We start from the raw sequence: 15,515 nt of genomic DNA, 5'->3' as shown, positions 1-15,515 counted from the left end.
TAGGCAGAGACAAAGGCTTGAAGCCTGGTTTCCACTCTACTACATTTCTTTTTATCAGTTAACACCAATCACTGAGTAGAAGCAGGCCTACACCCTTAACATGTGGGAAGCTGTGGCAGAAGATTACAAATTTGATGTCACAAGCTAGAATAATAACAACAAAATGTGAGAGTTTACTGTGTCGAGGTACTGTGTGAGGTAGTGAGGGCTCCAAGAACTGAGATGAACCAGCAGGAGCGATGCTCAGTGAGGTCCACCCACACTGATGCGTGGCTAGGGACCCTGCAGGGTCTGGGAACAAAGGACCCCTGGGGTAAGGCAACAGAAGCAGCTAACAGGTTTGAGGCATAGAGAACACTCCAGCACTGATGAGGGATGAAGGGAGAAAATATGCTGGCTGGTTTTTGTAATGGACACTTCTGATGAAGCTGGAGATCTTATTCCACTGGTGTGAGGAGTTCAGGGAATGAAAGAGGATAGTAAGATTAGATGTGTGCACCAAATTAGGCTGCTACCAGGAAAGAGATAACAAAAGCCAATAAAGGAAATAAATACTTTAATATGTCATTTAGGACTGAGGTACTAAAGATAAAGACAAATATAGGGATTTAAATGAGGGTAATGACAGAAGATAGATTTAAGGAATGTTTAGGTTGTCAGTTGGCAAATCTAGAGGATTCTTAAATTCTTGATTCTGATAAGCAGAACAATGTTTAGGTCAAGACAGTCCGCTTATGGAATCTGAAGCTAGAGGAGAGACTTGAATGAAGATTTGAATTTGGGGGTTAGCATGAGTTTAAGCAGAAACGGTGGATGTGAAGGAAGGGCAGCATGGAATTCCAAGGAACATTTACAATATACTACCCCCTCGCCCCCAGCCCCTAGGGTCTCACTACTTAGCCCTGGCTGGTCTCCTACTCAGTCTACCTCTGCCTCCCTTTGCTGGGATTAAAGGTCACCGTGCCCAACATTAGGAAGCTTCTAAGATCTTGTCCACAGAAGGAAGGTGGGTGAGGTCAAAAGAGGGAGACACTTTAAGGAGAAAGAGGTTGGGATCAAATGCAGCAGTGCATCTGAGATAGAAATGCCTTAGCCAGAGCAGTGAGAACAGTACTGTGGTCACTGCCTAAGCACACTGAGGGGAACTATGGGGCTCAGACACAACGTGAGTGGCAGAAGTAGTACACAGAGCAGCAGACTGCCTTTGCTGAGAGACCGTACAGACAAGAAGCAGAGGGGTTTGGATTTTGGTTGGCTGTCTTGGGACTCAATTTGCAAACCAGGCTGGTCTTGACTCACAGAGATCTACCTGCCTCTGCCCCAAGAGCTGGGATTTAAGGTATATGGTACCATGCCCAGCAAGAAGCAGATTTTTAAAGTATAAGAAAGACTTATCAGTAGAGCTGTCAGGAAATACCTGAGGAGACAAGAGGCACTAGAAATGTGAGTAGAAGACAGTGAGGTGGCCAGCTCATGTAGTGCTATGTGAGCATTGTCTCCTGTGCACTCACATCTCAAACAGCACACTTCAGAGAGGGCAGTCAGCTCCTTTACAGTCTCACCTTTCAAACACCATTTCCCCTTCAGAAAATAGCACTGATGTAGTATACTGTGCTTGAGAACACAACTCAGCGGGGTAAGTCGCTGCATAGCCCTGTTTGACCTGAGTTCAGTCCCTGGAACACATGCAAAGGTGGAAAGAAAGAATAGACCCCAAAGCTGTCCTTTGATTTCCACACCAACACACCAACACACACACTCTGTCTCGCACACTCCTGTTTCTTACACACAAGAACAACACACTGGCTGTTTCTATGTGAGAGGCTCCTCACTGTTTCCAGGCACTGGACTTGCCTCTCCTTACTCATCCTCTAGCTGATGATCAGACCGGCCAAACCTCAGAGTGCCGTTCCTCTGTGGAAGAGCCCTTTGATGGATCTCTACCTCATGGGCCTCTACAGCACCTATGAATTTGCAGTCTCCCCACCCTACCCTGCCTCTCTCATCCTTTCTATACTCTAGTTTCTCTGGCCTTTTCCCTGGACATATCCCCTTCCTATCCTGGGGCTTAAGAACAACTTCTTCTCTTCTCCCAACTCCAATTACTGTCCTCTGTATCCCAGGGCAGAACAGAGGACTAGAATCCTGTGGTATCTCTTCAGAGTTCCCGTTTTCCTTCCTCAAAGCACATGTCAGAACTGTAACTCACTAGTAACTTAGGTCTGTCTTTCCCATCAGACTGTAAACTTTGGGGATATAAGGAGAAGGTGTGGTCTTGTATAATGCTGTCCTGTTATTCCTAGAACATATTAGATTCTTCATTTAATTTCCTAAATGAAAATACAGAACTTCATTTTTGATATTTTGGATATGAGCTTTTACTGGCTGAGCCATCTCTCCAGAGCACAGAATGTATTTTTTTCAACGAAAAGTCTGAATTCTAAATATTAACAAACTTATTATAAGAGCATTATCACACATGGACTTGACTAACAAAACTGTCAGTAGACCTTCCTTACAAGATTAAGAATGACTTATAACCAATATAATTATAAGCAAAATTCAAGCTTCAAAAATTCCTGAGAAGTTTCATTTTTGCATAACTTTTAAAATAGTATTTTAATTACATAATTTTTGGAAATGCTATTTCTTTACAAGTGATATAGAGGTAAATGCTTTTAGTCAACTGCAATATATTTATTTTTGGTTTGTTTTTTCAAGGAAGACTTTCTTTGTGTAGCCCTAGCTGTCCTGAAACTTAGAGAGATCTGCTTGCCTCTGCTTCTGCTTCCTGAGTGTAGTTTTGCAGTTAGGCAGTCTTGGTACCTAAAGGTAAACTCCAGTCCAGGCCCTTCTGACAGAACCTTCAGGGCACTCTAGCTGCAATTATAGAAGAATCAAGAGCCTATTCAAACAGCCTACTTTGCTGTTAAATCCAAAAGCTTCATCTGCCTTCTTCTGTGGTATTTGCCTTTTGCACCACAGTTATCACACAATTCCATAATGTTTTCTGATTAGTTGAGCTCTAGTAATGCAAGGCAAGAATAAAGACTATCAGTCAGGGATAACTCCATCGAGGCTGTGAGAAAAGAAGGACGCCTCTCTTACACATTCCTTCCAGGTAGATGTCTACCTCTTCTTCTCTGTCAGGACCCTTTCTTGTCTCCGACTTATGGTGCCTTTATTCCCCTAGATGCACAAACGATGCTTTCATTTTAACTCCAATTTTGACTCTTGGTTCAAATGATCCTCCTGTCGCAGCCCCCAAGTAGCTAGAGATACAGATGTCCACTATGCATTTTCAAAAGAGGATCTTTTCAGTACAGAAAAAAAACCTCCAGTGAACTATCTCCAGTGTTCTTCTTAGTGGGATCTTCTAGTTTGGTCACTCTGCTACAGAAACAAGGTGGAGAAAGGATAGGAGCTGTGCTGCAGGGAGCAGTGAGGAATCTGGCCTTAGTGTCTTAATTCTTCCCACCAGAATGTTAACAAGTCTGAGAATGGGCTGCTATTAGTAAGTCATTTTAAGAGCTTCACATGCAGGGTGTGGTGGTCCAGTCTGTAACACCAGCACATGAAGCAGGACAGCAAGTCTGAAGCCGGCCTAAGCTACAATCAAGGCTAGTCATCCTGTTCCTGAGTTTGATGTGCTGCCTCCTAAGCACCAACCTCCACACATCTGAATTCACTGATGCTCAAAACTTGAAGCAAGGAAGTCTACTTTTAGATCTTACATTTCAATTTTAACACATCAAAATGAAACATTCAACGGGGAGGTGTATGTGTGTGTGTGATTCTGTAAGAATCAGATGAAATTCTCATAAAATACTCTTTAAAAATCACGTGTTACAAATCTATCAAGACAAGGATAAGAGGACACCAAGGAATGAAGAAATATGTCCAAGGTAATATTTATTTCTGCCACTCCAGTGACTTTTTACTTCGGTAAAAGCAAGAGGACAGTCATAATATAATTCTGTGTATTTTTCCTGGATCTAAAATATTCTTGAAAACCAAAATAATGTTCTTGGAATTCATGCCAAGATTTCCTTTCCATCTCCTAAAATTCCTTAAACATTGGTTTTATGAGGCTGTAAAAAAATACTGTGTTCAAGAAGTAACCTTACAAAGTAAATATTAAGATCTGTAAAACACAGATCATTAAATATAGTTCATGGCAAAGATATTAAAACTGCCCTTAGATCTTAATTTACAAACTCACAATACTAGGTTCTTGGAGTTTGTAATCCTCTATAACAGACTCTGGTAAACCAAACCAAACCAAACCAAACCAAACCAAACCAAACCAAACCACCCCCCCCCCCCAACCCACTACAATTTGAACTGAGAAAAAAACCACTACTCTAGCCTTAACAAGATAGTTTAGCTACATATATGAAGTAAGTTTATCATACGTACTTAAAGCTCTAGAATGATCCGGATTCCTTATTCCCTTTGCTCGTAACCTCTGAAGAAGAACTGTTGAGGACAACTGTTTTACAAGATATACTGCCATGGAATAGGTCTGGAAAAAAAAAAGATGTAGTAAACCAATCACATATTTAAGTAAACAGCATATCTATTTAATCCACAGTGACAGGAAAAGAAAACTAACACTTGTCGTAGTACCTACGGTGTGTCAAGCACTATCCTAGGTGTTTCAGTAAATCCTGATTGATAGGCTACTGAGGTGGTTAGAAACGTGTGTGTGTGTGTGTGTGTCCGAAAAAACTAAGGTAGAAAAGTAAAGAAACTACCCTAACTTGTAGCATTCTGGTGTCAAGCTGAACATGCCAACCCAGCACCGCTGCTAGACAGCACCATGTCCTTGAAGGTAATAGATTTAAGGCTCTTACATGAAAGAAAACTATTAAAACTAAATATAAACTAGGGCCGTTAAGATGTTGAAGGTATCATAAACTGTAGTAAGTAGTTAACACATACTCTAAATAATAGTAGCTATTAAACATTACCAAGGAGATGGGTTTCCAGTCTACTCACTTGGTGCTTCACTATGCCTGGGAAGCCATTAGATCTTAAAGACACTTGAGCTGGCCATGCAGACATCAAGCAGTGAAACAGTAAAGAAGGCTGCACAGAGAAGTACTGGCTTGAAGATAAGCTGGATACCCAGTACCCACAAGGACTCCCTGAGAAGGTGCTGTGAGAGGCAGCTAGCAAGCCACACTGAGTGAAGGGTGCGTGGCTGGGAAAGAGGAAGAGGAAAAAAAGGCCAGGACTATGAAGGGAGGAGAGGGAATGGTCTAAAGGATCTTTTTGGTTGTGATGTGACAGGATTAAACAGATCAAGACGCTTGAAAAGAAGTAGAAAAACAGTTTTCCTTACAGCAACAGTTTACAATGCACTCCTGAGATAGACTACAGATTTCCTTTCAGCTTAGACTATGGTCTATAGAGGAGAAACAGGTACTGCTCTATTTTGAAGGGCTGACGAAACTGAGGCACAGATTATACACTATGCTTATGATCATGTGACTGCTGGAATGACAGGCAGTAGAAACCAAGAGGAAAGGGGAAGGCTACCAGAAGGCAGTACTGAATGAGCAAGGACCATGAAGTTCCACCAAGTCTTCTACGCATCAGAGGGCATTAGAACATCCTAGCCTAGTCCCATCAACATTCCAATCCGTCCATCCATCTGTCCGTTTGTCCGTCCACCACCCAACCATCCTGCAGCGTTAGGTCTGAAGCAAGGGCCTCATACATTAAGAAGCCACTCACTCTACCACTGAGATATCTTCCCAGCATTAGCTTTACATGTTTAAAAACATAGCTGCCTCTTAGTGACAAAGGGGCGCACCCTACAGAACCCTCTGAAAGGCTACATTTCCTGTCATGTTTAGAAACCTGGGTTCACATGGTGTGTATTTTCTGGGTGGGGAAAAAATGAATAGCAAACAGCAAATTTACTTTCATTTAGTACATTCCACAGTAGTTTAAAGAGGAACACGTTTACAATATCCCTACATTTAAAACACATAACTTACTAATCTAATACAGAAGTAATAAGAAGTTTTTTTGTTTTGTTGTTGTTAGGAAAAAACCCAAACTTGTTCACCATCACTCCTTGCTTGCCTAATCCTTCAGGTCAAAAAGAAACTGGAGAGATACTAATCAACACTGTGAGATTCTGGACTGACAGCTTCAACCTTCAAACATAGACTTACACCCAGGACTTTCTATTAGTATTTATGATGAGATACAAATAAACAAACAAACAAACAAAAAAACACCCCAAAACCAAGTTCAATGAAACGGTATGTGTGCTCTAGTTGAAACGTACAACCAGAGAAGAAAACAAAAGCTACAGGAATGCTAGGAATGAAGTCCCACTTGTACCATTGTCACTAGGAGACACTGCATACAAGAGCCCCAAACCAACAGCAGCTAGTCAGTGTGTCTGCCAGCCCTCGGGTACCTACCACTTAGGCCCAACTATTTGTATATCATCTCTATCTGTTCATTTTGTCTGTACTTTCCCAAAGTTTTTAAAATTGTTTAAGTCTGTAAGACACTTTCTCCATAACCAAAACAATGTCCTTCTGTCCCCCTTTTACAGTAGTGTCCAAATGATCTCTCCATCCATTGTGAAAGTTTAATAAACGATAAATACAATGTCACAGAGTAGAACAAGAAGTTACAATATGCTTCTCTCCTTCAAGAACTATGGAGTCTACTTATTTTATTTGAACAGAGTTATCTCTTCCTCCTTTTCATCTCCTCTTCCAGAGGTCAAGCCTTCCTTCACAAGGCTTCCTGTGAGTTAGGCAACCCTTCTACTAGGTAATTACAGCCTTCTTTTTACTTTGTACTTTTAGACAGAATCTCACTAAGTTACATAGGCTAGTCTAGAACTGATCGGGCTGGTTTTAATTTTGAGATTCTTTTGTCTCAACCTTCTAAGTAGCTGGAATTATATTCCTGCACCACCAGGCCAGGAGATATAATATATATATCTATAATAGAGTGAGCCATTCTTCAGGAACTCTTTAGAGTATCCTTACAAGTTGAATTAAACTAGCGATTTTTAAAATAATGTAATTATAGTCATCTGAGATTTACAAAAATAATTTCCTTTCTACCTTTTAAAGATTTATTTAGCAGGGCAGTGGTGGCGCACGCCTTTAATCCCAGCACTTGGGAGGCAGAGGCAGCCAGATTTCTGAGTTCAAGGCCAGCCTGGTCTACAGAGTGAGTTCCAGGACAGACAGGGCTATACAGAGAAACCCTGTCTCGAAAAAACAACAAAAGATTTACTTAAGTTATATATGAATGAGTGCTTTATCTGCATTATACCTACATGCCAGAAGAGGGCATCTGGATCCCGTTATAGATGGTTGTGAGCTAGGATGTGGTTGCTGGGAACTGAACTCAGGACTTCTGGAAGAAGAGTCAGTGCTCTTTACTGCTGAGCCATCTGTCTAGCTGTCCCCTCTTTCTACGCCTCTAATTAGAGCCAGGCAGTGGTGGCACTTGCCTTTAATCCCAGCACTACACTGAAAAACCCTGTCTCAAAAACCAAAACCAAAACCAAAACAGGCATTTAGGATACAGATCTTCCATCTTGTTGTCTGGAAGACTCCCAGTGGGAGAGAAGTCTCTTCTTCCTCTAGTGCTATATATAAATCATTATAGTCCCTCCCCTCTTCTCCCTACTACTTCTTTGGTAAGACATTATACACATACACACCTCACATACCAACCAAACAAAAAACAAAAGCACCTTTTGTTATGTTTTATTTATTGCAAAAATGCAAAGATGACATTGCATTTCTGATCTTTCTACTTCTACTTTCTGAGTCCTGGGAGAAGAGGCATGTGTCACCATGCCTATGGAATGCTGGGGATCTGGGGAGATGAGCTTCATGCATGGTAGGTAAGAAATTTTTGAGCTGAATTACATTCCTAGCTCTCAAAATCTATTTCTAATAAAAAAAATTTATAAAAGAAATCTTATTACTATATCATTAATGTAATTAAGTTCTAAACTAATAGCGGAGCTGGGCATGATGGTATATGCTTTTAATCTCAGTACTCAGGAAGCAGAGGCAGCTGGATCTCTGTGAGTTCTACATAAGGCCCCTCCCCAACAGGTCATTCTAATATTTAGTATTATAATAGTAGTAGTATTCTTCTTAACACAGGAATCAAGGATGTTCACTAGTATCTATATTATGCTTAAAATGTTACAGCTAAAAGAATAAATAAGACATATATGTATATATTATTATTTGTTTAAATGACGACCTCAAACTAAATATATTACCTTCCTGGAAAGACTAAGAAATCATCACCATCACCAACAACCAATATATGAACTTAAGTAGGAACAACAACAACAACAACAACAACAAAAACCAAGATATGAACTTAAGTAGGAAATATCCACAAACCAGTAGCTTCTGAATAAGCCAACAATAAATAACCCTAGAAAATGTAAGAGAACAAAAGGTACACTGGAAATAGGAATAATAAAACACAGGAACTAGAGGTGCAGGACTCACAAAGACAACGACTTCACCTGTGCAGGTACTGAGGAGCATCAAGGAGAATGTGAGCAAATGGAGAACTGAGGTTCCTGGGACTGATAACACTACATATTACTATTACAAATCCTCCAGTCTCCCTATTCATCTGTGACTCTAAAGAAATTTTACTGAGTATGAGAAAGACCTAGAGGCAGAGTGATGAAGGTACATGGTTAAGAAATTCCACAGTTCATATGTGACAAAATAACGTGAAGAGAAGCTTCACCAAGTCCATGTTAATACCTTCAACACTCACCTCCAAGTCCTTCTTTGTAACTTCTCTCTTTCTTACTCAGTTCCTACCTGACAGATGTGAGAGAAATCACAAAAATCCGAACTTACTTCTCTAGTCCCTCTAATCACTTTACTGTTCTACTGAAGCAGCTGCCATTCCTAGCTACTATGAGCTCCTTCAAGGATGCAATTCACTGCTGACTACCCCTCCTTCCTCTAGAAGAGTCCTGTTACCAGCTAGACACATTACAGAGTCTCACTTTATGATAAACAACTGTCAAGCTCATAGTCAGCCCCTTCATCTCATCTTCCCCGAGTGACAGGCTTGTAATTCACAACCCTCTCCCTTACCTCCAGCCCATCACAACTGAATACTTCCTGCTAATGTCACCTGTGTGCTCTCCATTCAAACAGTTATCATGTGTCTGTAAGTTCTTTTTGTTTGTTTTTGTTTTTGGTTTTTTTTGTTTTTTGTTTTTTCAAGACAGGGTTTCTTTGTGTAGCCCTGGCTGTCCTGGAACTCACTCTGCAGACCAGGCTGGCCTCAAACTCAGAAATCTGCCTGCCTCTGCCTCCCAAGTGCTGGGATTACAGATGTGCACCACCACTGCCCAGCTATGTCTGTAAGTTCACTTGTGTGTGTATGTGGAGGCAAGACACTGACAATGGGTGTTGCTCCTAATCACTCGACGCTAAAGCTCTGTAATAACTGGCTCTTAAGAGGGGATTACCGTATGACTTTGGCAACTATCCCAACTACTTGATCACTCTAAGGAATGACCTTGCTCTAAATGGAAACATGTCAACTCTCTGCCTATAAAGAGAAAATGCTTACCTACATTTCCTACAAAGCCCTTCATGGCTGAGGCATGTCTTACTTTCCACATAGGTCCCTAATGCTGTTTTCACTAACTATACTTTGGTCACAGTGAAGTCCTTTCAGTTGCTTGGGAAAGACAAGGATCACCCTGGCTCTGGGCTGATGTATTTCCTCTCTCTGAGGGTTTCCCTGTCTTTCTCCCAGTCACTGCTTCCTCAGTGAATCCCTTCCCTGACCTCTTTCCTCTTCTAAGTACTTGACTACACTAAGATCACCAGTCACTTCAATCTTATAGCATTTAAACAGATGGACATTTCTTTGTGTGTATGCATGTAGACCCCAGATCTCAGGCCACTGGAAAACAAAAATTTGTTCTCCTTATAATAGTATTACATAGTGTATAACACATAGTCAATATATTTTAATTTATGGATAGTAGGGTTAACACTAAAAAGCTACAATAAATTTTAAACAAAAATTTAAAAGATTATCCGAGAAAATGAATGCTAGACTTAGAAACAGTATAGAGAAACTTGACAAACAGGAGCAGAATATAAAAAAAAAAATATGTATGTAACAATAACTACCATTTACTTAGTGATAATTAGAACTGGGTTGACTAACAAGTGAAAAACTATTCTCATACAACATGAATTCAAGATGCACTAAATATTTAAAGATAAACAAGGAACTTTCTTCTTAGTCTAGTAGCCTACCTATTACCAAGCTTGGGAAGCATGGAAAGATTGAGCATTATGGGAAGGGGAAAAGACTACAAAGCAAAAAGCTGGTTAGTAGTTGATACTATGAAATTTTAAATCTACATATAAATAATCACATTTATGAAAAGCTCACAAACTGGAAACAAATATTTGTAAGACGTAACAAAGGGCGAATTCTCAATATATTAAGCCTAGTTAGAAAACTAAGAAAAGAAGAAAATAAAAAGGTACAAAGGTACAAATTTAAAATTTATAATATTTGGTTATAAATACCAAATATGCCTACTCTTCTCAAAAACAAAAGGAGTACTAAATGCTAATATTTACTTAATGCTAAAGAATTTTTAAAAGATAATAGTGTTCACATGCAAATAAACACTATAAATCAGAGAACACATTTATACATCTTTGGGTAAAGCCATCTGTCAATGCACACAAAATTTTTCAAAATCCTTCTTGCTCTTTGGCTCAAAAACTCTACTTCTGAGAATTTACTATAAGAAAATCATCATTCATCTATGCAAAGCTACAGCTGCCAGGACAGTATTCAAAACTATATTCAACATCAGAGAACAGGCTGAATAGTGGCATGCTCTTATCACCATATGATATAGTCATTTAAAATGATGCAAAAGAATATATAGTGATACAGGAAGAACCTTATGATAAATTACTGAATAAAAAGTCATGGAGACTACATGATCCAGTAGGAACAACCTAAAGATTCACTGTGGGGCAAAAATACTTTTCGACTCATTTATAGTATAATTCACATATAAGCTCAGGTAAGCCATGGTGATTAACCCTTTTTTAATGATAGGAAAATAACTACAAACAAAAGCTTACTTACTCTTCCAATTTCTGCAGTCCAAGAAACAACAATGGTATTTGGTACTGTCGTGGACAATCGGACAAGTGAGGTGATATTAATTGGTCGGCTAGGTCGCTTTGGTTCCACACCGTTTTTAGTAGGTGGAAGATAACCCTAAGGAAAAAATAAAATTAATTTCTGCTATTCCACAATTGTTCCCATTTCTTAAAACAAACAAACAAAAAACAACAAAATAACCAACCAAACAAAAAAACCTACTTTGTACAGGCTAGAAAATACAAATTATATCATTAAAAAGTAAAGAAGCAAACCCTATTAATTAGTTACCTAATCTCTCCAAACAACTTACCAGCCTTATTTTAAGCCTGAGAAAAATACCAGTGATAGAAATTCAATAATCTCTTAAATTTAACAATCAGAGTGAGTCCATGATGTCTTAAAGAGGTATACAAGAAACATTTCTGAGGGGAACACACACAGCTCCCACTCCCTCCCCATCCCAAACCCTGCTCTACCATAGGCATTCAGAGTCACAGGAGCATAGCTGTGACTATGAGGATATGCATCCCCAAAACAAAGTGTAACACTGATGCTACTATGGGTAACTTGAAATGCTACAATTTTCTCTATCAAAACTGCTAACCTAAGTAGGCGCCTCACCTAGTCACATATAATAACATACAGACACATATAAAATGTATCCTTGTGGTAGTAGAGCCAAACTCAGCATCTTTTCACTATTAAGCAAGCACTCTATCACTGACCAAGCATCCTTAATCCCCAAAAATGATAATTAAAAATATCTAAGATGACTTATCTAATAGCCACATAGGAAATGCTAATTCAAAAATTGCTTTTAGAACTTACTGGAAGGCTGCAAGGTTTTGTATTCACTTTTACACAAAGATTGGGTGGGAAGTGATCTTCTTGTGGACAACTGGTTTCTGATAAACAAAACCTAAATGGCAAAGATTGAGTTTAATTTCTTATTAAAGATAACCTCTAACATTTTAACTTGATAGATAACTTGAAAGATGATCAATTTAAAACAGAAAAAGAACAAACAATAAAAACAGTGTATTTTACATGAGGAATAAACATAGGCAAACAGGCTTTTAAAACAAAGTTGACCATTGAACAGAGGTCTGAACTACACAGATCGAGTGTGCATGCATGTGCATTGGTGCACACATGTGCATAAATCAGTGATATCTTAAACAAACTGGAAGAAAAACCAGTTAGTCTAGATGTTGAAAAACATTAAGAATTTAGATAGCTTATAAATGCATAAAATTTATGTAGATAATAGTGTTCCACATTACTATGAAATATGTATAAACTACTACTTAAATGTTAGACATCCATTAAACTCCATACACACAGAGCAACCACATCTGGTGCCATTCCTAGTCACAGGACAACAAACACAAAGCTCAGATCTTAAGTGACAACTGCATAAAACTGTGGTCCACACATGCTTGCTGGGGGATTGCACATACTCTTTCTGTTTCTGTGCAATCAGACAGACTTTGAGTATGTGCTGGGGACAGGAAGTAATAAGGAATTAAGAATAACACTTTATTTTCCAGTGTCTGTAAGTGAGTAGAGTGAGAACAAGAACTTCAGACTGCGTGTTTCTAAAGCAGTGAGTGCAGTGCAGTGGACGCACACTCCCACTGCTCAGATGCAGGCAACTCTTCAAGCTTCAAGCAGTCCTACAAAACTATAAATAGCCACAGTAAAATCGCCGCACGGGGTTCTTGCTCATTTTTATCAAATATATCACATATACAACATGTGCTAATTGGCTGTCTAGGTTATCAGTAAATGAACCATTCATAGTTAGGTTTGGGGGACAGTCCAAAACTATATGTGGCTGGGCTTAGTGGCTACACCTTCAATCCTAGCACCCAGAAAATAGAAGCAGGGGGATCTCTGTGAGTTCCAGGCCAGCAGGGCTATGTAGCAACATCCTCTCTTGATGAACCAACCGAAAGGTTATGTATGGATTTATAACAAGGGTGTGAGTTTGCCTCCTTACTCCTTATGCTTCAGCTAAATTGCTTAAGGTCAACAGTAAATAACTCCAACAAGTATCTGGATAGGAAGTTGTAACTACTAACCTGTACTAGTGTTCACGATGATTTTAGAACTGATGTAACTATCTTCTGAGGAAAAAGTAACTTCCTCAGATATTATTAGAAGGTGTTAAAAACTGATTTTTTTTCAACTCCTAATTTTTTGAAATTATAATGACATCATGTCTCCCCTGTCCTCCTGCCATTCCCTCCTAGGTACCACTACCTTTTCCTTGCTCTCTTTTAAATAGATGGCCCCTCTCTCTCAATTGTATGTGTGTTTCTAAATATATAAATACAACATGCTCAATCCATATGTTACTTGTATGCATATGTCTTCGAGGCTGATCACTTGATGTCGGATAACTAGCTGTGTGTTCTTTCCCGGAGAAGACTATTTTTCTTGTTCTTAAGATTCCTTAGAGGCTTATAGGGTTTTTTTGTCTAAGATTGAGGAAATCTCATGAACTTTCAAAATGGGTTCCATAGTTTAATCAACTTTTAAAAACCTGAATCAAAACAATTAAAGCTTCTGTATCAAAGATCTTTCCAGAGCTTCATATAGGCTCATATGCATTACAAATCTAAGAGGAAGACAGAGCATACAGTAGCTCTGATACAGCCCCTGAAATATCTATACTAAAAACAATCTCAGGGTCAAAAATCTGCAAGACCAAGACCAAGTCTGTCAAAAGAGTCAAGGGGTTACTTCACTACTAAAGGACCAAAGATGTTGAATAATCACAGTTTTGCGGTACTTTTACTGAAAATAGAACACTATTTTTAAAAAAAAAAACTCACAAAAACATTTATTTTAAAATCAAATGAAGGCTTACTACAAAAAAAAAAAAATGTAACTTCTCCTACTGACTAACCTTTACTGAGCTAGAAAGCTGGAGAACTAGCTCAGTGGTTAAGAACACTGGCTCCTATTACAACAGACCCAGGTTCAATTCCCAGGGCCCACCACATGCAGCTCACCTGTCTGTAACTTCAGTTCCAGGGCTTCTGACACCCTCACACAGACACAAGCCGGCAAAACACCAATACACATAAAATAAAAGTAATAATTTTTAAAAAACCCTTATTTTTTTTTTAAAAAAGAAAAAGATAAAAAAAAAACTTCTTAGATGCCCTCAGAAGCAATGGAAGAGCCTAAAACCAAAATTTGACAAGTGGTGTCTGCAAGCCGTACCATGCAGTGGTATGCTTCTGTACATTTCTGAGAACTTCCATGTGGGTTCGAAATTAGGGCACATTAAATTACAAGTGAAACAGGATGGGGTGGGTTGGAGTATCTGGTGTTTGTGTGAGACTGCAGACTGCTGTGCTGTCCTGTCTGCCTCTGCTAGAGAAGGCACATCTGAACTTACAAGGATCCTCCTGGGGTAGGTCAAAGGCCCATGCTACCACAGCCACCCAAAAGCTGATACTTCTCAAGTGTCTTTACAGACACTATTAGCTGCAGCTTCCCAGCTACCCCAGGAGCACCACTGTGGAGAAGACCCAAATGGTCAACAAGCAGGGTCTCTCAGGATGAGTCCCCTTCCTATAGCTCACTCAATATCTGAAATACATTTGTGGAGATTTTTTTTAAAAATTAATTTTTAAAGAACATTGCATTTTAAAAATTGAATATATATTATAATCAACACTGTACCTTAATTGGACCTGCACTGTGAAGTCACATTTGGTCCCAGAAATATCCCTAAAATAGAATAAGAATAAAAATTACTTTTGAATATATACATGAAGACATGTCATTCTTTTCCTAAATATCAGAAATGTCAACAGTGCCCATTCACGTGTGAGCGTGTATGTGTGTGTTTGTGTGGTGTGTATGTGTGTGTGAGAGAGAGGGAGAGAGAGGGGGGGAGGGAGAGAGAGGGGGGGAGGGAGAGAGAGGGGGAGGGAGGGAGAGAGAGAGGGGGAGGGAGGGAGAGAGAGAGAGGGAGAGGGAGAATGTGAGGGGGGGAAGGAGGGAGGGAGAAGGAAGGCGGGGTAGGGCTGCTGAAAGTTGAACACATTTACTAGAGTAGGTCCTGGGCTTACACCAAACTGCAGGTCAGACTGAAGGTGACTTACATGGAGCTGCTGATCTGCTGCACCTGTTGTGGTGTCAAGGCAAATGCAAAACAGGTTTCCCGAAAGCGCTGGCTGTTGTCTGAAGCTGAAGAAAAGAGTTACATTTTAATAACATTGTTCATCAGTACAGACATAGCTAGAATCACCTCATTAATTAACTGGAGCATATCCTATAGACCAGACAACAAAAGCACT

General features: G+C 39.5%; 1 protein-coding gene across 4 annotated transcripts in view; it reads right to left on the bottom strand.

Annotated features, from left to right (window-relative positions):
- Pias1 (protein inhibitor of activated STAT 1) overlaps window positions 1-15,515 on the bottom strand; it is a 115,772-nt gene that overhangs the window by 25,498 nt on the left and 74,759 nt on the right. For all 4 annotated transcript variants that reach the window (XM_052188086.1, XM_052188087.1, XM_052188088.1 and 1 more), the window contains exons 3-7: window positions 15,321-15,405; window positions 14,896-14,943; window positions 12,025-12,115; window positions 11,176-11,310; window positions 4,420-4,525 (exon numbers count right to left, since the gene is read on the bottom strand). In XM_052188086.1, the coding sequence (XP_052044046.1) occupies window positions 4,420-4,525; window positions 11,176-11,310; window positions 12,025-12,115; window positions 14,896-14,943; window positions 15,321-15,405 (465 nt within the window). The remainder of the gene's footprint in view (window positions 1-4,419; window positions 4,526-11,175; window positions 11,311-12,024; window positions 12,116-14,895; window positions 14,944-15,320; window positions 15,406-15,515) is intronic.

This window comes from Apodemus sylvaticus, chromosome 7 (genome assembly GCF_947179515.1).
Source record: "Apodemus sylvaticus chromosome 7, mApoSyl1.1, whole genome shotgun sequence".
NCBI lineage: Eukaryota > Metazoa > Chordata > Mammalia > Rodentia > Muridae > Apodemus > Apodemus sylvaticus.
Note: the sequence above shows the minus strand (reverse complement) of the source record. Positions and strands in the feature narration are given on the sequence as shown.